This window comes from Zalophus californianus, chromosome 8 (assembly GCF_009762305.2).
Source record: "Zalophus californianus isolate mZalCal1 chromosome 8, mZalCal1.pri.v2, whole genome shotgun sequence".
NCBI lineage: Eukaryota > Metazoa > Chordata > Mammalia > Carnivora > Otariidae > Zalophus > Zalophus californianus.
The window spans coordinates 72,781,890-72,807,799 of NC_045602.1; the positions used below are offsets into that span (position 1 = coordinate 72,781,890).

Sequence of the window (25,910 nt, forward strand, 5' to 3'; positions counted from 1 at the left end):
GTGTAATCATTGGCCCCTCTCATTTGACACTTGAGAAACTGAGGCCCAGAGAGAGGAAGGGACTTACTTAAGGTCACATAGTGGGTAGGCAGCAGATAAAGCACAAGTGTCCTGGCCCTGGCTTGACTCTCTCCACAGTCACCTGGGTTGCTGTTCCCACACCTTACGGTGGATGGACCCAAAGGCCTGGGTCTATGGAGAGATAGACCATTCTACAGCCTCGACCTTCCTTGAAATTCAGCCCAACTTAGCCTGCCACCTCTCAGCACTGCTCTGGGGGAGGCTGCCCCGGAGGAAAGTCTGAATAGACAGACTGAGGGACATTGTCCAGAAGTGCCTCTCCCAGCAGCTGAAGAGAGAGGCTGTTCTGGGACATGGCTCCTCAGCAGTGATGATCCCTGAGTGCCAGTTTGCACCGTCAGAGTCACCAGCCCAAGAACAATTCCAGACCAGTGAGGACCACGCTCCTGGGGGCCCTGGGAACAGTAAAGGGCACAGCCTTGGCATCTCACCTCTCCTTGAGTCACACGGGACAATAAAAAGGGGATTTGTGTTCAGCTGCTGTGGAAAAAGAATCTGGCAATTCCTCAAAATGGTAGGCAAAGAATTAATGTATGAACCAACAATTCTGCTCCCAGGCACATACCCAAAAGAATTGAAAACAAGTGTTCAAACACTTGAACAAGGACATAAATGTTCATAGTGGCACTATTCACAATAGTCAAAAGGTGGAAACAACCCAAGTGTTCAACAAACACTTGTTTGTGTTAAACAAAATGTGATACATCCATACAACAGTATTATTCAGCCTTACAAAGGAATGAAGCACTGACGTATGCTAGTGTCAATGAACCCCAAAAGCATGATGCTAAGTAAGAGAAGCCAGTCACAAAAGGTCAGGCATTGTATGAGTCCATTTATATGGAATATCCAGAATAGGTAAATCCACAGAAATAGAAAGTTGATGAGTAGTTGCCCCCTTGACAGGCTTGGCCACATGCTGGCTTCTGGACCCTCCACTCAGACATTGTCCCTAAAGTTAGTGATCCCCATTGAATGAGAGCTTCACTTTCTCCAAAGGACCTGTTAAAAGTCCCAGGTTTAAGTCTCATTTGCCTGAGCCAACCCCATGGCAGGTGGATGGAGTGCACCGCTTGGATAGGCTGGATCTTGCCATCCCTATGGTGGGGATAGGGTAGGAGTGGGGATGAGCTGCATACGACGTGCCCCACCCAAACCAGAAGACTGAGAAGGGGAGGGAGTCTGGATGGGCAAAAACAACAACATCTACTCCAGAACCACAAAGAGCGTGACTTCTCATGTCCCTCTCTTTCCTGCTCCCCCTCTCCTCCTGCTGAGACATTTTTGGAGGACATAGCATGAGGGGAATGATTTCTATGTATGTGGACCTGACTACAGGTCTTGAGTTCTTTGGCACAGTCCTAACTTTTAGTCATCTGTCCCAATATCACATTTAGATCAGATCATGTGTCCTGACTCCAGATCAGAAAACATGGTTAGCGGCCCTCACAGCCCCACTGACTACGTGGGCTTTCCCCTAATCACTTCTTTGACCACCAAACAGTCTTTGCTTTACCAGGAACTAGCTGACCCCCTGGAGTTTTATTTCAGTGATGAATAGTGGATTTGGGTCCAGGAACATAGAGCTAGTAAAAGAGAGAAAACAAGAGTGCCTTTTTCCTTGTCCTTTCCCTCCCTGAGGCTGCCATTTTTCTCATACAGGATTCAAGTCCTCCTCTCCTGGACCTCCTTCTGCAACCTGTGGCCCAACCCAAGATCTTCCTTGCTCCCTCTCTCTTGTGCGCACAGTTAGAAACCACTAGGGGCCCCATTACAGACGCGGTGATGATTAACTAAGGAATATATCCAACAGAAGGCATTCATTCCAGGAGGCTTCCATCTTCCAGGGCAGGGAATGATCCACCTTAGGGACTTCACCCCTGTTCCCACTCAGGTCCTGTGCCTGGATGAAGGAATACTGCAGGCACTGAGCTCCTCCAGAAGTAAGGAGGTGGGAGTAGGCCAGAAGCAGGGAGAATGTGGGAAATAGGCTCTTTGTCCGGGCCCAAGTCAGGCAAGCATCCAACTCATACTCAGAATCTGCTGAGTCTCTACAAATCTCTTTTTAAAGAACCAGTGCTGACCCCCATTGCAGCGAAGTAAGGAAGCCACTGCCTACTGACTTGAAAAATTTAATTAACCATCTCTGCCTAGCTCCTTGTCTAAGAAACAGGACACTTCTCTCAAGAGGACAAGGGAGATGATTTGCAGTCTTTCTGAAATGTGGAAGGAATCCAGTGTGCTGGAGGAAAGGGCAGGAGGTGAATGAAGAATATAGTTGTGGAGAGTGCCTGGTAGGATGGAAAGGCTGGGAGCTAGAAAACAAGGCTGACCTCCCTGCCGTCCCTGCCTTAGCTCTGCTCTGCACCCACGTAGCTTCACCATGCTCCCCACTGGCTCCTAACCCTTTAACAAAAACCCACCTGGTTGGTTCACAAACATATAAAAACAGTCCTTACAGACTGTTCCCTCTTGGGGGAAAAAAGCAAACCGTACAACAGAAAGCCTTTTACAATCACAAATTCACCTCTTGTGGCATCCTTTTAATGCTCGGTGAGCTGTGTCCTCCATCCTGAACGTTTCAGTCAAAATTGCATGTTTGCACTGATTGCCTGCCCCACTAACCCCACAGCCCTGTGGACTCTATTTGTTGGATGGACTCTGGAGCCAGGCTGCCTGGGCTCCAATTCCAGCTGTGCCATTTGCTAGTTGTATAACGTTAGGCAAATTAGCTAACCTCTGTGCCTCGATTTTATCATCTGTAAAATGGGGACAATAGTAATACCTACTTTATAGGGTTGTTGTGAGGACTAAAAGTATTAACCTATCTAAAGCATTTAGAATAATGCTTGCAACATAGTATGTGCCAAGAAAATGTGAATTTATAACAAATTACTACTGAAAAAGAGGTGGAGAATGGGTTTGAATAGGAACCAGCAGTCTCATTGAGAAGGCAAACCCAAACATTTACTGATATTTTAATGGGAAAGGAAAGAGTGATGAAAAAAGACAAGGGAGAGGGAAGAGGGGGAACCTAAAAAATTCAGGAAGACCTGCCAATGTGGGCACAATGTTAACAAATGATATTCTCTCCATAGATAGAGGTATAGATACAGATATGAAAGTTACATAAGCTCCATGATCATTAATCAACCCAGGTACTGGGACAGTTGTTCTTGGCACATAGTAGGTGCTCAACAAATATACTTGAATTGAAATACTGGGGGGGGGAGAAATAATTGAAAAAATTGTGAACAACCTATAATGTAAAATATCCCATCATTTAGCAAAATTAAATATGTGTAGAGAGATAGATAGATAGATAGATAGATAGATAGATAGATAGATAGAGCCAGTCAACCAGGCAGAGGAATCATTAAAATAATTAATAACAGGGGCACCTGGCTGGCTCAGTTCATAGAGCATGTGACTCTGGAACTCACGGTCATGAGTTCGAGCCCCACAATGGGTATAGAGCTTACTTTTAAAAAAAGAAAAAAAAGGAAAAAATGATCAACAACAGTAATTCTCTCAGGATAATGGGATGGAATTTCGGGTGATTTTTGTTTTCTTCTTTTTTGCTTTATCGAATTTTTTTTAAGATTTTATTTATTTATTTGTCAGAGAGAGAGATAGAGCATAAGCAGGGGGAGCAGCAGGTAGAGGGAGAAGCAGGCTCCCCACTGAGCAGGGAGCCCAATGTGGGACTCGATCCCAGGACCCCGGATCATGACATGAGCTGAAGGCAGATGCTTAACCCCCTGAGCCACCCAGGCATCCCTTGAATTTTTCAATTATTCTCTGTTAGTCACACAGTATTTATACAAGTCTTTTTTTTTTTTTTTTAACCAACAATCTTTTATTCCCAAACTCACTTGGGGTTAACTCTTTCCCTGGCTAACACATCAACAGCATCTCTCTTTTTTTTTTATTATGTTATGTTAGTCACCATACAATACATCATTAGTTGTTTTTTTTTTAAGATTTTATTTATTTATTCGACAGAGAGACACAGCGAGAGAGGGAACACAAGCAGGGGGAGTGGGAGAGGGAGAAGCAGGCTTCCCGCCGAGCAGGGAGCCTGATGCGGGGCTCGATCCCAGGACCCTGGGATCACGACCTGAGCCGAAGGCAGACGCTTAACGACTGAGCCACCCAGGCGCCCCATCATTAGTTTTTGATGTGGTGATCCACGATCCATTGTTTTCGTATAACACCCAGTGCTCCATGTAGTACATGCCCTCCTTAATACCCATCATCGGGCTAACAACTCCTCCCTCCCCCCTCCCCTCTAAAACTCTGTTTGTTTCCCAGAGTCCATAGTCTCTCATGGTTCATCTCTCCCTCCGATTTCCCCCCCTTCATTTTTCCCTTCCTTCTCCTAATGTCCTCCATGCTGTTCCTTATGTTCCACAAATAAGTGAAACCATATGATAATTGACTTTCTCTGCTTATTTCACTTAGCATAATCTCCTCTAGTCCCATCCATGTTGCTGTAGAAGTTGGGTAGTCATCCTTTCTGATGGCTGAGTAATATTCCATTGTATATATGGACCACATCTTCTTTATCCATTTGTCTGTTGAAGGGCATCCCGGCTCTTTCCACAGTTTGGCTATTGCGGACATTGCCGCTAGGAATGTTGCGGTGCATATGGCCCTTCTTTTCACTACATCTGTGTCCTTGGGGTAAATACCCAGGAGTGCAATTGCTGGGTCATAGGGTAGCTCTATTTTTAAATTTTTGAGGCACCTCCACAGTTTTCCAAAATGGCTGTACCAACTTGCATTCCCACCAACAGTGTAAGAGGGTTCCCCTTTCTCCACAACCTCTCCAACATTTGTTGTTTCTTTCCCTGTCCATTTTTGCCATTCTAACTGGTGTAAGGTGGTATCTCAATGTGATTTTGATTTGAATTTCCCTGATGGCTAGTGACGATGAACATTTTTTCATGTGTCTGTTAGCCATTTGTATGTCTTCCTGAGAGAAGTGTCTTTTCATATCCTCTGCCCACTTTTTGACTTGATTATTTGTTTTTTGGGTGTTGAGTTTGAGCAGTTCTTTATAGATCTTGGATACCAGCCCTTTATCTGTAGTGTCATTTGCAAATATCTTCTCTCATTCTGTGGGTTGCCTCTTTGCTTTGCTGACTGTTTCCTTTGCTGTGCAGAAGTTTTTTATCTTGATGAAGTCCCAAAAGTTCATTTTTGCTTTTGTTTCACTAGCTTTTGGAGATGTATCTTGAAAGAACTTGCTGTGGGCGATGTCAAAGAGGTTACTGCCTATGTTCTCCTCTAGGATTTTGATGGATTCCTGTCTCACATTGCGGTCTTTCATCCACTTTGAGTTTATCTTTGTGAATGGTGTTAGAGAATGGTCGAGTTTCATTCTTCTGCATGTGGCTATCCAATTTTCCCAGCACCATTTATTGAAGAGACTGTCTTTTTTCCATTGCATGTCTTGTCCTGCTTTGTCAAAGATTATTTGACATAGAGTTGAGGGTCCATATCTGGTTTCTCTAGTCTGTTCCATTGGTCTATATGTCTACACATCAACAGCATCTCTAATAGGATCTAGGATGAAGGTGCAGACCTAACAAAAATTACTCCCCAACAAAGGATTACTCTCTCTCCCCCCCACACACACAGAGATATATATACACACACATCTGCGTAAGTATTTTTAAAACAGCAAAATTCACCAGTGTTGCAGGAAAAAAAAAATCCCATGCGATTTCAGTCCATAAAAAACAGCCTTTGGCAGTCTGCTGCGTTAAAAACTCCAACTCAGGATACACCTAGGAGAAAAGCATTTCCTTGCTTAAAAAAAATAAAATTAAAAAAATGTCCCTTTCTCTTTCTTCCAGTTCAACTTCTACTGTTCATTCCTAGGGACACCCACAGGATAACTGTAAAAACAAGCTCGAGCTCACTTCCCTCTGCCTGTCTGTGAAGGCTCACACAGAGGATCAGTCCTCAGGAATTTTCATCCCTAAATTTCTGGGCACTTGCAAACTGTCCTGCTGTTTCCTTCAAGGAGGGGCCTGAGGGCTCGGGGAAGGATGGAGGGAGCAGTGTACTTGGCCAAGAACTGGAATGCCAGGTGGGGCAAAGGGGGGGGCTTTCTAGATAAACATACCTGACACCTTACAACCTCAAGTCTAACCTGCCAGGTAAAAAACAAGTAGCAGCTGGCTATACCAAAGAGGTGCTTCTGTCCCCTGTCCCCTTTTACCATAAAGGTGACAGAAGAAGTCTCAGGTGTATTTGACCTCCACTCTCTCCCAGATACTGTGACCTCAAGTTTTAGGCCAGAGCCATGTTGCAAAGACAGCCATTTGGTCCCAGGGTAGAGCCTTCGCTGGTTCTGTCTGGATCAAGCTGCCACTCCTGGCAAATGCTTCAGTAGCAGCTTCTAGAAAACTGCCCAGAGACAGCCCTTCTGCTCAGGGTCACAGATCCTTCCAGTTGATGGGCTCCTTGCCAGACTTCTGCTGTAGCTCATTGGTTTTAGAGAAATGTCTACATCCCAAGAACCCTCTGTACCCCGACAGCCTTAGAGAATGTCTACATCCCAAGAACACTCTGTACCCCGACAGCCTTAGAGAATGTCTACATCCCAAGAACCCTCTGCACCCCGACAGCCTTAGAGAATGTCTACATCCCAAGAACCCTCTGCACCCCGAAAGCCTTAGAGAATGTCTACATCCCAAGAACCCTCTGCACCCCGACAGCCTTAGAGAATGTCTACATCCCAAGAACCCTCTGTACCCGACAGCCTTAGAGAATGCCTACATCCCAAGAACCCTCTGTACCCTGACAGCCGGGATGGCTGTGCAGCCTGGAGCACGTGGTGGCTTTTCCTATTGATGGCACTTCCTTCCTTCTGAGCATAAGAGCCCCAGAGCAAGAAGACAAGGCCACTAGAGTTCTGACTTAGCCGGGACACAACCGCATCAGTAAATTGCTCCCATCCTCTCTCCTTATGAGAATTAGCCTGATGTGCCCGGACTGTGAGGACAGCGTTGAGTAAGAGAACACCTTGCTTGGCCCACCCGGATAAATGACCAGGATGAATGAAACCATCTATGTCTGTGGACAGCTCTTTATAAATGTTTTCCAGACTGGGCGGCGGTGGAACGGGTCTTCGAACACTAAAGCAGAGCGCATGGGCTTGGTTGGGTCCATGAAATGGATCCTGACCCAGGATGACAGCCTTCACATGTCTTAGGGCACACATTTGGATCCACGTGAAGACTCGGTGTGGGGGTGGATAAACAGTGTAATGTTTTCTTTCTTCAGCAACAAATCCAATTAGCTTGATGAAATACGGTTTCCCAAATGCTGCGCTGAGCCTCGTCTGCCAACTCTCACCGAAACCCACGGGCATGTTGCGCGCGGCAAGTCTGAGCAGGGCCACCTTATTCCTCCGGATGTGGACCAACAGGGCGGGGCTCAGCCGCGAGGAGGGCAGTGTGCTGGGGTCCTCCTGCCTGGCCTGGACGGTCTTGGAAGGGCTAGCTACCGCCGCCAGGCCGGTCCGCGGGTGGGCCGGCTCCAGACTGCTGGGACGACGCTTCCCTGCCATGCTCAGGGAGAAGGAATAGAGCGTCTTCTGGCGGATCATCCCAGAGCCCAGGAGAGCAGAGGCGAGCCGCCCGGGAACCCGTGGTACGCACCAGCCCTGGTGGTCCAAACTTGGCCTGTTTATACAGTCTTTAAAAACTTATGTCAAAGTCCACTTGGGACAAATCAGTACACGTATGGTCTTACCTACAGGACAAGAAATCTGGGTCAGATTTTAAAATAAAAGTTGAAATAGACATTTAAAAATTAAGAAGTGATTTGGCATTGGAAGAGAGGGCTCATAGAGATGTTTAGACAAGGAACCCATAGATTTCTGGATGGACAAGAGAATTAGGTGGCAAGGAGTGGTCCCCAGTGGCCTCATGGCAACTCCTCACTCTAGGATTCTGGGCTTCCTTTCCAAGCTCCTTATAACCAGACAGGCATCAGTGGCTTCATTAATCCTTGAGCATCATGCTGACATAAAGATGACAGTACAGGGGTGCCTGGGTGGCTCACTGAGTTAAGCATCCAACTCTGGACTTAGGCTCAGGTCATGATCTCAGGGTGGTGAGACTGAGCCGTTCATCCATTCCACATTGAGCCTGAAGGTTGTTTGTGAGTTTCTCTCTCCTTCTCCCTCTGCCCCTCCTCGATTGTGCTCTCTCTCTCTCTAAAATAAATTAAAAAAAGAAGAAGACTGTACACTCTTTGCAAAGACAGATATGGAAACTGGAGCCCGGGGAGGTCTAAACACTAGAGCCTGTGGCTCTAATACATTCCTCATTTGTCCCTCTTTTCCTCTGCAGATACAACTTGATCCACAGTCCCCTCAATGTGGTGTGTCTATGGGGAAACTAAAAGTTTGCCATAAAATTGGCTTCATGAATCCACCTATATTCGATATCTGACACTCATCCTGGAAGGAAAACACTCCCCGTTGGGTTTCACAGGCCAGTTATTGCATGCACTCAAGGGGTATTAAAAGGATGACAGGCCAGCCAATGGAGTCATGGACTGTAAAAGACAGAGGAACTTTCCTCTCTGCTTGCCACAGTTCCTTAAACACAATATGCTCTTTCCTGCTTCCACAGTAGCACTCAGATCCACTCTCCTGACTGGGATGTTCCCTTTCTTCCAGTCCATCTGAATTCTACCCATCCTTCAGGACCAGACGCCATTCTGCCTGCTACCCAAAGCTTCTTCTGACTCCTGTGGTCCTCACCACAGGCTCCTTTCTCTCATCTATGATGAGTACCAAACAGTCAGCTCCTACCTGTACCTGCTGTGTCATGGTCCATACTGGCTTCATATATGTGCATCTTGACTCCTGAGCCAGGCTTTAAGCTCTTGAAGGGACAGCAGAGCCCAGCACGTGCGCACACGTGCGCACACATGCACATACACACAGACACTTACATCACATTGTTTTGTACTTGATAGGCTCTCAGTAAATGTCTATTCATTGATTATTTGGGAATATACCAGGAAGCAGCTGAACAATCACAGGCATTCTTTTTTTTTTTTTTGACAGAGAGAGACACAGCAAGAGTAGGAACACAAGCAGGGGGAGTGGGAGAGGGAGAAGCAGGCTTCCCACCGACTAGGAAGCTGGATGCAGGGCTCAATCCCAGGACTCTGGGACCATGACCTGAACCAAGGGCAGACGCTTAAAGACTGAGCCACCCAGGCGCCCAAATCATAGGCATTCTTAACAAGTTCAATTAGGAATCTCATGTACCAACTATATATTATCTACAAGAGACTCACATAAGATCCAAAGACACAAATAGATTGAAAGTAAATGGGTGATGGGGTGCCTGAGTGGCTCAGTAGATTAAGCATCTGACCCTTGGTTTCAGCTCAGGTCCTGATCTCAGAGTACTGGGATTAAGTCCCACGTCAGGTTCTGCTCTCAGTGGGGAGTCTGCTTGAGGATTTATCTCCCTCTCCCTCTGCTCCTTCCCCCACTTGTGTATACTCTCTTTCAAAAATTTTTTAATTTTTTTAAAAAATGAAAGTAAATGGGTAGAAAAAGACATTCTATGTAAATAGTAACAAAAAGAGAGTTGGAGTGGCTATACTCCAGACAAAATAGACTTTATTTTTTTAAAAACATTTTTTATTTAAATTCAATTAACATATAATGTATTATTGGTTTCAGAGGTACAGGCCTGTGACTCATCAGTCTTATATAATACCCAGTGCTCATTACATCACGTGCCCTCCTTAATGTCCATTATCCAGTTACCCCATCCCTCCAACCCCCCTTGCCTCCAGCAACCCTCAGTTTGTTTCTTATGATTTCTTTAAACATTTTTTTAAATGTTTTATTTATTTATTCATGAGAGTCAGAGAGAGAGAGAGGCAGAGGCAGAGGGAGAAGCAGGCTCCCCGCCTAGCAGGGAGCCCGATGCGGGACTCGATCCCAGGACCCTGGGATCATGACCTGAGCCGAAGGCAGAAGCCTAACCATCTGAGCCACCCAGGCGCCCAGTTTGTTTCCTATGATTAAGAATCTCTTGGGGCGCCTGGGTGGCCCAGGTGGTTAAGCCTCTGCCTTCGGCTCAGGTCATGATCCCAGTGTCCTGCGATCAAGTCCTGTATCGGGCTCCCTGCTTAGCTGGGAGTCTGCTTCATCCTCTCCCTCTCCCTCTGCCAGCCACTCTGACTACTTGTGCTTTCTCTCTCTCTCTCTCTCTCTCTCTCTCGGTCAAATAAAATAAATAAATAAATCTTTAAAAAAAAAAAAAAAAGAGTCTCTTATGGTTCGTCTCCAGCTCTGGTTTTTGTCTTGTTTGATTTTTCCCTCTCTTCCCCCATGATCCTCTGTTTTGTTTCTTTTAATTCCACATATCAGGGAGATCATCTGATAATTGTCTTTCTCTGATTGACTTATTTTGCTTAGCATAATGCCCTCTAGTTCCATGCACATCATTGCAAATGGCAAGATTTCATTTTTTGATGGCTGCATAATATTCTATTGTGTGTGTATGTGTGTATATATATATATATATATATATATATATATATATATATACCACATCTTCTTTATCTATTCATCTATTGCTAGACAGTTGGGCTCTTTCCATAGTTTGGCTATTGTGGACATTGGTGCTATAAACATTGGGGTGCAGGTGCCCCTTCAGATCACATTTGTATCTTTGGGGTAAATACCCAGTAGTGCAATTGCTAGGTAGTAGGGTAGCTCTATTTTCAACTATCTGAGGAACCTCCATACTGTTTTCCAGAATGGCTGCACCAGCTTGCAGTCCCACCAACAGTGTAGGAGGGTTCCCCTTTCTCTGCATCCTCGCCAACATCTGACTTGTTAATTTTAGCCATTCTGACTGGTGTGAGGTGTTATCTCATTGTGGTTTCGATTTGTATTTCCCCAATGCCAAGTGATGTGGAGCATTTTTTCATGTGTCTTTTGGCCATTTGGATGTCTTCTTCAGACAAAAAAGACTTTAATTTTTTTAAAGATTTTATGTATTTATTTATCAGAGAGAGAGAGTACATGTGAGTGCACAAGCAGGGGGAGCGGCAGGCTGAGGGAAAAGCAGGCTCCCTGCTGAGCAAGGAGCCCCTTGCGGGACTTAGTCCCAGGATCCTGGGATCAATGACCTGAGCCAAAGGAAGATACTTAATGGACTGAGACCCCCAGGCATCCCAAAATAGACTTTAAATTAAAAATTGTTACACTAGACCAAAAGAGGACATCGTATATTGAAAAAAAGGTAAATCTATTAAGAAGCTATAATAATTATAAACACATATGCACCAAATAACAGAGCCCCAAAACATATGAAACAAACACTGACAGATTTGAAGGGAGAAATGAGTTTAATGATAATAGTTGAAGACTTAAATACCCACTTATTTATTTATTTATTTATTTGAGAGAGAGAGAGAGAGAACATGAGTTGGGGGGCACAGAGGGAGAAGGAGAAGCAGACGCCCTGCTGAGCAGAGAACCCTGAGATCACGACCTGAGCCGAAGGCAGACTCTTAACTGACTGAGCCACCCAGGGGCCTCTAAATACCCACATTTGATAATGGATAGAAAATCTAGACAGAGGATCAGTAAGAAAATAGAGGCTTGTTCAGTCCAAAAGGAACCCCCTCCTCCAAATGCAAATTGGAAAGAAAAGGAGCATGATCGACCCTGTTATTGTAAGCACCTCTGTACTATCTGCAGCATTGCTTATCTATCACTGCTCAGACGCACTTTACCATGAGGTGCCACCTTGGGCACCAAGGATACTCTCCTCTCAGGTCACAAGCCCAGGCTCAACCAGCTCTGGTCTTCAGATCCCACAGAGTGCTAGGGAGATGTGCCTATGGGACATGTGGCATCGGTTACATCCTCTGCTACCAAAGCATTTAGACACTTGTCTGAGCCTAGCTTCCAATCCGACTCCTCATCCTCAGAATAATTTCATTTCAAAGGGCCTTTCTCCCAGCTCCTGGGCTGTGGTTAGCCACTGCCCTCTGCACCCTTCCTCAACAAGCCTCTCTGACCTCAAATTCAGGAAAGACAAATCAGACATCTTTCCTTTCCATCCCAGAAGGTCCTGGGTGGAATCGGTTTGGTCCTCCTCAGCCACCAGCTCTGTAAAACATGGTGTCAGGAAATTTTTGCCAGATCACATAAAACATAAAAGGTCTTCCTTTTTCCTAATTCCAGGAGAATGAGGGGAGAAGGGTTTCTGCAATTATACAACTCAAGTGACCCTTCACATGATCGAGATGATTAGCTTCTCCAGACCCGGACTTTATTTATATCTTGTTACACAACTAATTGCGAATGAATAATAAATAATAGAGGGGTTCTGAGATCAGGAAGATCAAAGAGGTTTGGAGGCACCCAGGAAATTCTGAATTTGTTACTTGGAATGCAGAATTTTTCATGAGAATTTTACCAACGGAGATTAATTTTTAAGAGAAAGTACTTTCTGGAGCAAACTTATTTTATTCAAGTTAATTTCATAATCAATTTTCTCTCTAGTGCAGCTAAACTTTCCACAATTTTTCCTATTTTAAAGAAATCATTTTCCCTGGGATCAATTCTTTTCTACTTCTATTTTTTTTCAATAAAGCAATTGATCAACTAGTTGTATTTTTAATAGATTTATTGAGATGTAATTCATATATCATACAATTCATTAATTTAAAATGTACAATTTGGTGCTTTTTAGTATATTTGCAGAACTGTGTAATCATTGCCACAATTTTGGAATATTTTTATCACCTCCAAAGAAACTTCCATACCCATTAGTGGTCACTCCTATTCCTCCTCAATTCCTCAGCCCAAAGCAACCACTAAATTACTTCTATCTTTGTGGATTTTCCTATTCTGGATATTTCTTATAGATGAAATCATACAATAGGTCATCTTTTGTGGCTGGCTTCTTTCACTTAGTGTGATATTTCAAGATTCATTCATGTTGTAGCATGTGTCAGTACTCCATTCTTTTTTATTGTTGAATATGTCATTGTATGGATATATCCCATTGTATTTATCATTCATAAGTTGATGGACACTTATGAACTTGATGGGTTGTTTCCACTTTTTGGCTATTATTGGTAAATGCTGCTATGAACATTCATGGACAAGCTTTTGTGGGGCTATATCTTTCCATTAATCTTGGGTATATGGGTAGGGGTAGAATTGCCAATTGGGTGCATTTGACCTTCCCTAATTTTCCTGGTTAATGCTCTTGCCATCGTGTTTTCTTTTATAAAAGACAGAGAGATACAGAAAAAGGGAAGACCTGCACCTGCTCAGGTGTCTTATCTGAAGTTCTCAAGGACAAAGCGGAATCAAATGATCTTAGGATTGAAATGATGGCATCAAAGAGATTGGGTCAAAATATCCTACAAAGGAAAAGTCTTCTGGAAAAAAGTTTTAACTTCAATTGAGCTGTATATTTGAAGAGCTGGAGAGAAGGAGAAAGAAGATGGCACTCCAGCAGGGGCCATAGCACAAGCAAAGGCCTGATGACTGGCTGAGCACAGAGTACTCAGGGGATAAGCAGGACATAGCAGAAGGTGAAGCTGGAATGATTTGCTGGGAATCACATCAGCAAGGGCTTTGAATGGCAGCCCCGAGGGTTTAAAGACTAAATTTTTATAGTTTTGGGGGAGCCAGGTAAGACTGTGATCTAGGGACATTAGTCACATGATCAGATCAAATGGCATGATCACAGCAATGACTGGCAGATGCAAGCAGGATGGAGCTAAAAAGGGAGACATCTGAGATAGCAAGGCTTCATCCCTAGGAGGCTCCTGCAGCAATTCAGGGCCAAGGTAAAGGCTTTGAGGATAGCCAGCTGGAAATCAGTGATTTAAATATTGATTCAGTGGGCAAAAGTGGCATTCATTGCGGGACTGGTCCCCCAAAGGACCCCGTGCCTATGTGCAGGGAACTCATCATTTTCCTATTATATAAATTGATTAGATCATTCAGAGTTGAGATTGATGCCAGGGGATTGCTGCTAATCAACCTAGAATAACAAGCTGGAGGACAAGGCAGGCCCTCTGCCAACCGGGCAAGGAAGTGGTCCAGAGGCACAGAACACTGCAGCAAAGCACTCTGTCCCTGCCCTGGGAGTCTGGGCAAAGAAAGCCACTGAGAGGTCTGGCAATTCCCTTCAGCTGCATCTGGAGGCTTCCAGTGCCAACTCCTGGAATGACACTTCTCAGGGTTTCTGTCAGGGCTGACCAGTCAAGTGGAATCCAGCTCCAAAGGTCCATGGCTGGGCTGTCCTCCCTGACTGCAGGAACTCGTAGAGATGGGGGTATCGCAGGGAAGAGAGAAGAAGTTGGGGAAACGGCACTTTTATAAAGCCTAAGAGAGGCAAAGACTTGGAAAGAGAATAATTGAAGTGCATTTTGCAAATAATAGCAATAGTGTGCAATGGCAATAATTTGTGTTTGTTTAAAGCTCCCAGTAAAGGGCGCCTGGGTGGCTCAGATGGTTAAGCGTCTGCCTTCAGCTCAGGTCATGATCCCAGGGTCCTGGGATCGGGTCCCGCATGGGGCTCCCTGCTCAGAGGGGAGCCTGCTTCTCCCTCTCCCTCTCTCTCTGTCTCTCATGAATAAATAAATAAAATCTTAAAAAATAAATAAATAAAGCTCCCAGGATGAATGAGATATTCTCCCCCTCATGCAAAGATTCCCCTGCCCCTTTCTAAGAAGATCACTGCAAAACTTGACACATGCCACTCACAGCCAGAAATCCTAGTTCTGACTATGGTGGTGGAGTCTCTTCTCATCTGTCCCACCCTAACGCATGGGGGAATGCAGTTGGCTCTATCTACAAACTGCAACAGCATTTCTAGGAAGATCCAAGTCTCCAATGTGCCTGGTTTAAGAAAACCAATGCCCCAAGTCAGATGCCTTTTAGCTTTCTAACAGCTCTCCTGCTCCCACCCCACCCCACCCTACCCTACCCCATCCCAGTCTCCATATGGTGGCATGGGCTCAGAGGTACCTAGTTTCTAAGCTGGGAAATGCTCAGTGAGTAGCGGAGGCTCTTTCAGGAACCACTTTGAGCACCCCGACCCTTAAGGGGACTGACGATGCTGCTGCCACTTTGGGTTGACCTTAGCTTGACTGTGTTCTGGTGTGGAGGCCAGACAGGCTGGGAAATGGGTGGGGAGATAGCTCTACATTTTGCCACAGTTCACCCACCTAGCGTGTCTAAACACAGTCACCATTATTGTTTTTGTTTTCTGTTATCTGCGTAGTCTCATCATCATCATGGGAAGGTGGCAGACAGAGAAGGGGCTGGCTTCCCGAAGAGGATGTTTTTCCGTCCCTCCGTACCGAGGGTGTTCCTCACTCGCCACAGAACTTTGTGACCCAGGTGAAGCCGGGACTGTGTTCCGCGGAGAAGATCCCGCGGTAGCGCCGAGCACCCGCTGTTTCCCGGTCGCGGCGGGACTAGGGGACGACGACTTCCCGCCCCCGCCGCTCTCAAAAGCACACCCTTTCCTCCGCGCCCCACGCCGGCATCGGGGGAGCGAGCCTGCTAGGGAGCTTCCCCTGCACCTCTTCTACCCACCCTGCCACAGCCAGGTTCCTATCCAGGCTTCCCCACCGCGGGCTGGAGAAGTCAGGGAGCTGGGGCGGCGAAAGAAGACCCAGCAGCAGGGTGGGTCTGGACGCCTCCTCCTCCGGTGGCACCTCAATCCCCTACTAGCACTTGACTCCTCCCCTGTCTCTGTTCCGCAGCGTCCTCGCCCTGTCAGCACGCTGCTCAGCAACTGTACCTGCCGCCGACTGGGGGAGGGGGGTGATAGGAAAAGGAGAAAGGGAAACAGGGTTTGGGGAGCACCGCGCATCAGGGTGATGGGCCTCGCCCCGCGCTGCAGGCCCCCGCAGCCCTAGCGCCGCCCGCCCCCGAGCTGCGGCACCGACGCGCTGTCCGCGGTGCTGACGCCGGCCGCCCGCTCGGTCGGGAGGGGAGGAGACGCCCTCATTCCCAGGTCGCCCGGAGCCGAGTGACCCCACCCCCATTCCTTCCCAGGCGCGGGATCATTTCCCCAAAGGAACCCTCAGAGACCTAGCACTGCGGAAGGATCCAAGAAGAAGAAGCGAGCAAGAGGGAACTTAAACTTCGGACTGCAGCCCGAGAGCAGGGTGTTGGAAGATTCGCGTCGTGTGGCCCCCAACCCCGAAGACCGCAGGGCACTGTCAAGTTGAGCAAAGTTTGGCGGCAGCTTGGAGATAAGAAAGGGATTCCGAAGCCGAAGCTCAGGGAGGGGCCGGACAGGGTTCCCCGTCAGGGGGGCAGCCAGCACCGCAGTCCTGACACCTGCTTCGGTGCCCCGTATTTAGTGCCGCCAGAACGACCGGGAGGCGTCGCAGCAGCCCAACTCCCCACCCCTTTCCTTCCAGCCTTATCTCCCCCCCAACACCCCGCCCCGGGCGCCGGTGACTCCGCCTCTCCGAGCCGGGCGGCTCTACGCCTGGAGCTGGAAAGGGAGCGCTTCCCGGGACTCGGCTCTGTTCTGAGGCTTCGAAGCCGACGCCGCCAGCTCAGGCCCCGGGGGTGGGAGCGGACTGCCCGCACAGGCTGCGCCTGGGAGCCGCCGAGAGGGGAACGCCCCATGGGACGCCCCCGGGGGCTTTCTTCGTGCCCTGCTGCGGCGTCCCAGTCTTAGGCTCCCGGGTTCCCCACCCCGCCCCGCCCGCAGCCCGCGGCCTGTCTGGAGAGGAGTATGAGGCCCGGGGCCCCGCGGACGCCGGCCACAGGGCGGCAGGGGCCTAGCTTCAGACCCCTGCGCCCGAGGGTGGCGGGTGAGGAGCCGCGGAAGCCAGCGAGGCGTCGGGGCGCGGAGAGGAGCGTCCCAGCCCGGGCGCCCGAAGGGCCGCGGGACCCGTGTGCGGCCTGAGTGCCGAGGAGGCGGGGGCGAGGCGCCCCGCCGTCCGGGCTCTGGGGGAGGCGGCAAGGGGCTCCGCGGCGGCCCCCGACCCCTGGCCATCATCCTCACGCTTCTGCTCCCGCGGGGGGGATGTCGCGGCCCGGGCCCCGAGCGCCGCGCCGGCCCCGGGGCTGAGCTCCGGACCATGTCCTCCCGCAGCCCCCGGCCCCCGCCCCGCCGCTGCCGCCGCCGCCTGCCGCGCCCCTCCTGCTGCTGCTGCTGCTGCCGCCGCTCGCACCTCAACGAGGACACGGGTCGCTTCGTGCTGCTGGCGGCGCTCATCGGCCTCTACCTGGTGGCGGGCGCCACAGTCTTCTCTGCGCTGGAGAGCCCCGGCGAGGCAGAGGCGCGGGCGCGCTGGGGCGCCACGCTGCGCAACTTCAGCGCAGCGCACGGCGTGGCCGAGCCGGAGCTGCGCGCCTTCCTCCGGCACTACGAGGCCGCGCTGGCCGCCGGCGTCCGAGCAGACGCGCTGCGCCCGCGCTGGGACTTCCCCGGCGCCTTCTACTTCGTGGGCACCGTGGTATCGACCATAGGTGAGCGGCGCGCCCCGCGCGCGTCTTTCCTCTCCGTGCCTTTCACCTGCTGCCCTTTCCACCGCTAAAAGGCTGGGTCCGCGTCCCTTGGCTCCCCTCTTACCTTCTAACACCCCACCGCCTACTTTCCTCTTGCCCTCACCTCTCTGCCCGTCCCCCTCCTCCTAACCCTTCTCTTTCTTAACCGGCTGTTGGCGCGGAAAGTGGCCTGAGAGGCCCATCTCTGGCGCTCACCCAGCGGTGACTTGCCAGGCAGTGCGGCCGAACGGGGAGAACACTCACCCAGGCTCTGGGCTGACCGGCGGCCGCCCGCGCGCTCCAGCGCTTGCCAGCTTCCATGACTTAACCTCTGTGCGCCTCAGTTTTCGCCTCTAAGAGGACTCGTGAGAACGAGCGTCCAGGGCCTGCTGTTTCCTTGCATTTCTCGCGCCCCCTGGGTCTGTTTCCTCATCCACATGATTTGGGAAGCCCCCTTTACCTCCCCTCATAGCGTTTTTCTCTCTTCTTTCTTTCTTTCGCCACGCGTTTTCCTCCAGTATCCTCTAGCCCTTTACCCTGGGGAGGGCGACCACTTTCCTTGATCTCCTTCCCACCCGCTTCTCCTCCGGTCCATACCGCACCTCCTCCAAAGAAAAGCCCGTTAGACTTGGAGGCCCGGACTTCGGCGCTCTTATTCTGCTTCCCCCACTTCTCACCCTTCTCCCTCCACCCCCTCCCAACTTCTCCAATTTCTTGACCTCTCCTGTTACCTTGCCGTCTTTTCCAACCATTAGTGGCACCAAGGGGTAGCTGGGTGGGGTGGGGGAGGGGTGGCTTCTCTATACTTATTATCCCTTTTCCTTATTTTTTTTTAAAGATTTTATTTATTTATTTGAGAGAGAGAGAGAATGAGAGATAGACAGCACGAGAGGGAAGAGGGTCAGAGGGAGAAGCAGACTCCCTGCCGAGCAGGGAGCTCGATGTGGGACTCCATCCCGGGACTCCAGGATCATGACCTGAGCCGAAGGCAGTCGCTTAACCAACTGAGCCACCCAGGCGCCCCCCCTTTTCCTTTTTTTGGGGGGATAAACAGCTCACGGTTTCGCAACCATACACAACATGCTGTTTAAATACTCCTTTAATAAGCCCCCCACTTCTCCCACTTTTACCCCTCCTCTGAACCTCTCCTGTAGAGAAGCTGGAGTCCCTTGCTGCTCCCCACTCTGCCCCTTCCTTGTCTTACTTCTTCTCCTGACACCCACTTTCCCCATCCCCCCTTTCCCTGGACCCTGGGTGTCATGTGAACAGACCTCCTCCCCAGCTACTAGAGAGTGCAGAATAAATACAGGATTTCCACTTTGGTGAGATTTTGTGTGTCCCATCTGCTCCTGCTTTGAGTCCCAGGGTGGGAGAAGGCATTCGGCTGGCCATATCACTAGTCACCCCAAGGCACTATCTCCTGGTGGTAGTTTTGGAGGAGGGGGCTGGATTCACTGGGCTGAGCAGTGAGGGATTGCATGGACACACCTTCCATGGGTAGGCTCTGGGCTAGTTTGCTATGCCAGCTCAGAGACAGGCACAGACTAACTGGCCAGTGTAAGCCATCGCAGATGGCTGCTGGGAGACAGAAAGCCTTCATCCATGTGCAGAATATGAGCAGCTAGAGATGTCTCTCTGAGTGTATATGTACAGTCTACGAAAGGGCTTCCTTTCCTTCAATGATTTTTCATGTGTCATGCTTGATCTGATTATTTTAAGTAGAAAAGGCAAATATGGCCCAAGCCCAAAGCACACACAAATTGGATAAAAATACCCTTTAAAAGCTATATCATGTTGTTATGGTGATTGAAGATATAAAATGACCCCCTCAAAAAAAAAATCCCCTTTTAAGAGCTGCATCAAGTTGCTATAGCAACTAGAGTTTTTTTAAAGTGCTTTAAAAGTACTAAGGATGCTTAGTCCTAGAGGATGACATCATGCCTTCATCGCTCATTACAGATTTGTGCTCTTCCTCTTGTAAACATACCCTTTTGCTTTCTTCCACCTAGAGGCATACCTGTGCACATTTTGGGTGGTGACAGCATTTCTCTCCCACTTACACACTCTGGCTTTAGCTTCCTAATGGAACTCACAGGCTAAAGGGAAAGGTGTTAGCAGCATCCTCTTCCCCTATAGGCAGTGAGTCCACCCAAAGGGGGCCCCATGCCAATGACATGTGGTCTTGGCACCTCTCTGACGGAGCTCCCATCAATTTCTTCATTCACTGCCCAGCCACAGCTCCTAAAGCTTCTCTGTCTTTGCACAAAATCAAGTCTGTGTGTTGGCAAATTTTTCCAAGCCCCAGCCTTTAATCTACTGGCAGAATAGGCTGTTCTTTAGTCAAGCAGAAAGGAGCTATGTTCTCTTTCTTGATTTGTGTTTTCAGATGTAGGCAAGCAGTGTAGGAGGGCTACACTCAAGCATGTGGCTGTGTTACGAATGACCCAGCACATTGTTTCCAAAATCTGCTGCAGGGAGACATGTATCTCTCAGGGGAGCTGCACTCAGAGACCAGAACCAGCCTGTGGACAGCTTAGCATCGAAACAGACCTTTGCGGGGATGTCAGGACAGCCATGCGAGTAGCAGGATCGCTGTCAGTTACCCACCTGCTCTAGTGGTCTGGGCCAGTGGTTCAAATCAGTCACTCTGTCCATCAGATAAGTTCTGCTGAATCCCAAAGTACCATGGTTGTCATATCAGCCTTCTCTTGCAAAATGTACTTCAATGAGATTTAACTAAAGACCTATATACGTCAGTTTCTCTTCTGCTTATATGGTTTCTTTCCCTTAAATGCCCTGAGTCTTCAGAGACAATTATTAGTATTGGTGCTTTTATGCATTTAGTGGCTCAGGGAGCCAAAGCTCAGTCCAAAATGGGCAGTCAGGATTCTCTGCCTGTCACCTCATCCAGTGGGGAGGGAAATTCACATGCACTCAGTTTTATCTGATCAGTGTAAGATCATGGTGACTATGGTCCGTGCTGTAGTGTGGATATTCCTTTTTTGTGTTGTGTGGACCCTGCTAAATGATGCATCTAGATTTTAGTATTAAAAAAAAACCCCTTCTTTTATTTTTTCTATAAATATGATGAATTGTGTATGTCAGGCCTGGTGCTACATTTTGAAAAGTTAAAGCTTATCCTACAAGACACAGGTTAAAGCATATTCCAGCAACAGATGGATCACAGTGTTTATGGGCAGCATATCATGGCTATTTGCACTAAAGATGACTAGAACAAGGAGGAGACCTTTAGTCCAATCCCATGTGGTGCAGAGCGTTAAGGGACTTGTCTCAGGTCACGGTTGATTATATGTTCAGCTGGGTCCAGAATCCACGTTATGCAGTGTTTGGTCTACCAATTTCATGCATATAATTAGTGGGCACATCCTTGTTTGAGACTGGAGTATTTAATAATGGGTGTGGGTGGGTGTGGGTCTGACAGCAGGGCAGGGCTGGGCAGGAGGACTGGTCTGTTGGTCAGGCCAACAACTGATTGAGTCCTGAGAAAACGTGAAGGATCAAACATATCTTAGAGGTCAGACAGACTAGAAGCATCTGGCAGGTCTAAGCTGAGAAGGCAAGAGCCAATACCAAGAAAGTCAGAGACAGAGGTGCTAGCAAGTAGGAGACATTCTGATGTTTATCAGAATGGTACAAAGACAGAAACCACTTGCTTTTTGCCTTCTTTTGCCCCAGTGTGTGTGTGTGTGTGTGTGTGTGTACGTGTGTGTGTACGTGTGTGTGTACGTGTGTACGTGTACATGCAGGGAAGGGAAGGGGAAGAAGGGGCAGGAATGGGCCTTCAGCTACAGGAGACATAGAAGAAAAGTTCAGGTGTGGCTATGTGTATTCAGGGTTAGATGGAACATCATGATAAGATGAAATCTTTGTCTGGACATTTGGCTTGAACAGAGCCCCAACCCCAGAGCTAGGCAGTTTGCAACTGTAGAGACACATGTGTGTCCACATGGTACAGATCCAGGAAAAATTTGCCAGTGATTGTTCAGCAGTAGTTGAGGTTGTTTAGAAAGTCAACCTGAACAGCTCAAGTAAAATAAAAAACCACTTTGTGGCCTAAATCATTCATATTAAACTGAAATCCTGGGTAATTATTATTTCTTTAATCTATGCTACGTGACATATTCCTAAGGGGTTGAAATCAAGTTTGTTTTCATGTGATTGCATTTGTTTATTCGGTCCTCCATTTAACAAAATCCAAGATGAGCAGAACTCATCATAGGTGCACGTGTGCCCTTTGGCACATCATTATCTGCATCTCCTGTGATTACATGAACTCCTACAGATAAAGATGGTGGCTTGTGTTCTTTCAGCACTAAACAATATTCTCGGAGGCTCAAAGATAGCCAAGTATTAATCCATCATTTCACATCCTAAAGGACGTTTTACCGGTTTACTTTTAAAAGATTAAAAGGAAACTCTCCACTGGGGTTTTAATTATGCAACTGCTGTCAGATTTACACATGGGAAAGAACATATTTAAAAGTCTTTCTCAAATGGCAGCTTGGTATAAACAGAAATATTTTTGCTTCCTTTTATTAGGTTTTCTGGCAGCGTAGTTTAGCTATAAAGTTAAAACCATGCTGCTAGAGACGGGATGGTGTAGGTATGAGAGTTGTCACTTTTGGCACTGCATAATTTCGCCTGCTACTTTCAGAATAAGGCACACTTAATTATTCAGCCGCGAGATTAGTAACAAGTCCTAACTTTTTTCCTCCTTTTTAACATGGATTTTTAAAACTGTTTTTGCTTCAAAGGAAACTAAGACATTATAAGACCGAAATGTCACTACCACATTGACATTTGGTTTTCTTCTGACATGTATGTACTCCCGCCGGAGGTGGCTCTGATCCTGGGAGCCAACGAACATTCCCAGGAAGGAGAGGAGCACCTCTCCTCCCTTATTTCCCTCATCAACCACTTCTTATTGAAAGATGACGCTGTGACAATTTTGAAGGCCATTTAGGGAAGAGCTTTAGGACTAGACGGGAGGCGCTAGATGGAGAGCAGAAAAGGTGTTCTCAGCTGCACCCAGCCCCGGCCCCAGCACATGGGAGACACTCAATCGTTATTTCTTCAGTGAATGACACAGCGAGTCACTCATAATACAGCTGCCATTCTCTGTCACACCTTTGCTAGGGAAAAGAAAGAGTACTGATGTGTGCGGAGCCGCTTCCCTTTCGCTAACATTTTATCATCAGGGTTGTTTCCATGTTTCCACATAGCCTTCACATGCTAAGTTTAGTGGGTGCATAATATTCCATCTGGTTGATGTTCTATAATTTACTACCCCTATTGCTGGGAAGCTGGGTAGTTCCCTGTTTAGGGCTATTTTGAGTAATGCCACAGTGATCATCTTTATGCAGATGGCCTTTTCTTTCTGTAATATCTCCTTGGGTTGAATTCCCAGGGGTGAAATTGCTGAGTCAGTGGATACTGCTGTCTTCCTGGCTTCGGTGGCCAGCCCCTTCAGAGTGAGGGACTGTCTGGTCTCCCCCAAGCTGAGCCAACACCTCTACATGGCCTAGCGGAGACTGGACAGTTATCCAGCTTATTATTCCATGGAAAACAGGCCACTTGGTTTTTGCCGGGACTGCATTCAGTCCCAGGGGCTGAGCCACCCCTTGAACAAGGCTGTGGCTTCAACATTGTCAGCCTCCACTGACTTAATGAGAGCTGCTTCCTTTGGGAAGTTTTGGGTGAGTGAAGGAGAGCAGGAAAGAGGAACAGAAGGGAGTAGCTGTCGGACCATCAAAGACTGAGAGAGAGGTATAGTACCTGGACCCTCTCCCCTCCTGTCTTCTGCACTCCTGGGCCAAGCCAGCTGAGGGAGAGCATCCTTCCCCTTAGCCCTGACTGGGCCCCAGCCTGGAATGGCCCAGAATTGTGCCACATGGAGCAAAAATCTACCCCTAGGGGATTCCAGCTGGACAGTACTATAAAAGTCCTCCAGAACTTCTCCCAAGCATGTAGACCATTTGGCAAAGAAAAGAAAAGAAAAGAAAAGAAAGAGAGAAAGAGAGAGAGAGAGAAAGAAAGGAAGGAAGGAAGGAAGGAAGCAAGCAAGCAAGCAAGGAAGGAAGGAAGGAAGAAAAGAAAAAAGAAAAGAAAAGAAAAAGAAAGCAAGCCAACAAACATCCCATTATAGAAATCGGAGTGTAGCAAAGCTGCTCTGATTAGAGGTAAGGGTTGGAGGCCTGCCCATCAGGTCTACCCTTGGATGCTATGCTCTCCCCAGAGGCTGCTCCAAGGAGCCCTAGAGCTCCTCCAAGACCCACCTGAAGAGGGATAATTTAGCCTTGTTCCTCATTTCACATAAGGTTCAGAGAGGGGGGGAGGCTGCCCAAGGTTACACAGCAAGTCAGAGGAACATTAAGCTGTACATCGAGGAGAAAGGGGAAGAGCATGTAGAGAGGAGACTAGGGCATCAGAGGAGCAGCAAATAAGCTGGGGGCCTTGGAGGTGTCCTCTCCTGCCCCATCTGAAGGTGGACTGTGCAGGAAGGTGGATTCGGTGCCCCCAGCCCTGCTAGCTACAGTGGGACACTCCTTGCCCTTGTGTAGCTGCCTCAGATTCAGAGGAGCTGGGAGACAGAGCAAAAGGCCACTGTGTTCCTGTGGTCACTCCCAGCCCGGGGTCTTCCCCAGTCTTCTGCCCAGATCCGCTGACTTCCCCAGGACCCAGGGTGGAGGACAGGGGCTGCCAGCCAGCAAACCAGGATGAGTGTGGGGCTGCGGTGGGCACGCTGGGTCATCTCAACCTCTGACTTCACTCAGGGGCAGTGGCAAGATTTCTGTGCAGGTAAGAGTGGGGAGGCGGAGGGTCTCCAGGCTGTGAGGACATAGGCCTTTCCATGGGACTGAGAAGAGCCTTTCACAGTGCACATGGAGGTGCTGGGAGAGAGCAGAGAAAGAACCAGAGCTCCTTGGCCCTCGGCCCCGCCCAAGCTCGTGGCTACCACCCCTGCTGCCAGGAACTTCTGTCCTGAACCTGCCATTCCCAGGGCAGCCCCTGGGCCTAGGTTTCCCTCACAGGAGTCTAGGCCTCCTCCCCTAGCCATCAGCGGCGATGCTGGAGGATGCTCTGGACCCGGTCTCAGTGCTACCCTCTTCCCTGGGCTTGGCAACCCCCAACTCAGGACTAAGCTCCCAGCTGAGCAGCAGGTCAGTGGTGACTGGTGTGCCTGAGCCCAAGAAGGACCAAGCTCTGGGGGACCTGCTCTGTCTGCCTCTCCCAGATCCCAGAGGACTCACCCCCACGTGAGCCTGGGATGGAGCTTCCAGAATTGCCTGATTTCAGGCTTTATTGTATCTGGATACAATGTCGTGGAACTCACGGTAACAGACACTGCAGACCAGGAAGGTAGAGCAGCACAGAGCACTGCTTCTCCAGCTAGAAAGTGCATGTGAATCACTGAGCTCTTGTCAAAATACAGGTTTCTGCCCCGTAAGTCTGGGGGAACCCGAGACTCTGCATTCCTAACGAGCTCCCAGGAATACCCCTATCATTGGTCCCCAGGCCGCACCTGTACTAGCCAGGTGTAGAGAAGCAGTGGCGGATCAGTGGACCCACAGCTGAGACCCCCGCTCTGCCACTCATGAGCTGTGTGCCTTTGGGCAGGACACATCACCACGCGGCACCTCGGTTTCTCCATTCCTAAAAGGAACGAGTACCCAGAGTCCCAGGGCTCCCTTCCAGCTCTGACGTCCTCATGTCCCGGAAGGCGATTTGCTCCCATGGTCCCAGTGCAGTGTAGTAGAGACCGAACACACTAGCCGTGCCCACCTGCTTGAGTCCCAGGCCTGGTTCTGCCACTTACAAGCCCGGTGCTCCTGGCAAGGGGACGTACCTCTCCACACCTGGGTCTCCTCTGGGAAGTGAGGATAATGAGGGTTCCTGCCCCACGGGGCGTTACTGTGAGGACCGAACGAGCTAGGCTGTGTGCACTGCATGCCTGGTCAGCCCTCAGGAAGCATCAGCTGCCCAGAGCTGGGCTGGCCCCACTGGCGAGCCCTGCGTTGCCTCACTGCACAGGAGGGAAACTGAGGCACTACTCACCCCCCTCCCCCCCCCGCAGCTCAGCCGCATACACCACCCTGTGCACAGCCCTCTGGGCCTCAGCCACCCCTGCAATGTGGCATTTGCTGCCCTCTCACTGGCTACTGTCTCTGGGGCGTGTTGCTGACCTGCACGGTTACATAACTGGCCCCAGAGGGTGCTCTTTAAAATGCATTTTCTTTGGTTCCTCAACTAGACTGTC

At 48.8% G+C, this 25,910-nt stretch overlaps 2 protein-coding genes across 2 annotated transcripts in view; one reads left to right on the top strand and one right to left on the bottom strand.

The window, feature by feature from the left end:
- Positions 1 to 6,530: 6,530 nt before the first annotated feature.
- Positions 6,531 to 7,705, bottom strand: LOC113938712 (uracil-DNA glycosylase-like). Its single transcript, XM_027624244.2, has 2 exons — positions 6,903 to 7,705; positions 6,531 to 6,633 (listed from the first exon to the last, which is right to left on the bottom strand). The coding sequence occupies exons 1-2, from the start codon at positions 7,703 to 7,705 to the stop codon at positions 6,531 to 6,533; spliced, it is 906 nt and encodes a 301-aa protein (XP_027480045.1).
- Positions 7,706 to 15,667: 7,962 nt separating this feature from the next.
- KCNK12 (potassium two pore domain channel subfamily K member 12) overlaps positions 15,668 to 25,910 on the top strand; it is a 53,770-nt gene continuing 43,527 nt past the window's right edge. Inside the window, exons 1-2 of the mRNA XM_027620442.2 lie at positions 15,668 to 15,805; positions 16,181 to 17,614. Coding sequence (XP_027476243.1) covers positions 17,224 to 17,614 — 391 coding nt within the window. The 5' untranslated portion in view covers positions 15,668 to 15,805; positions 16,181 to 17,223. The remainder of the gene's footprint in view (positions 15,806 to 16,180; positions 17,615 to 25,910) is intronic.

What these genes read in the sequence shown, in the direction of transcription:
- LOC113938712 (XM_027624244.2), bottom strand. Translation starts at nt 7,705, where the DNA reads ATGATCCGCCAGAAGACGCTCTATTCCTTCTCCCTGAGCATGGCAGGG. An exon ending in CAGGCTGCACAGCCATCCCG is followed by an intron (nt 6,634 to 6,902) that starts GCTGTCAGGGTA and finishes ACATTCTCTAAG; the next exon opens with GCTGTCGGGGTACAGAGGGT.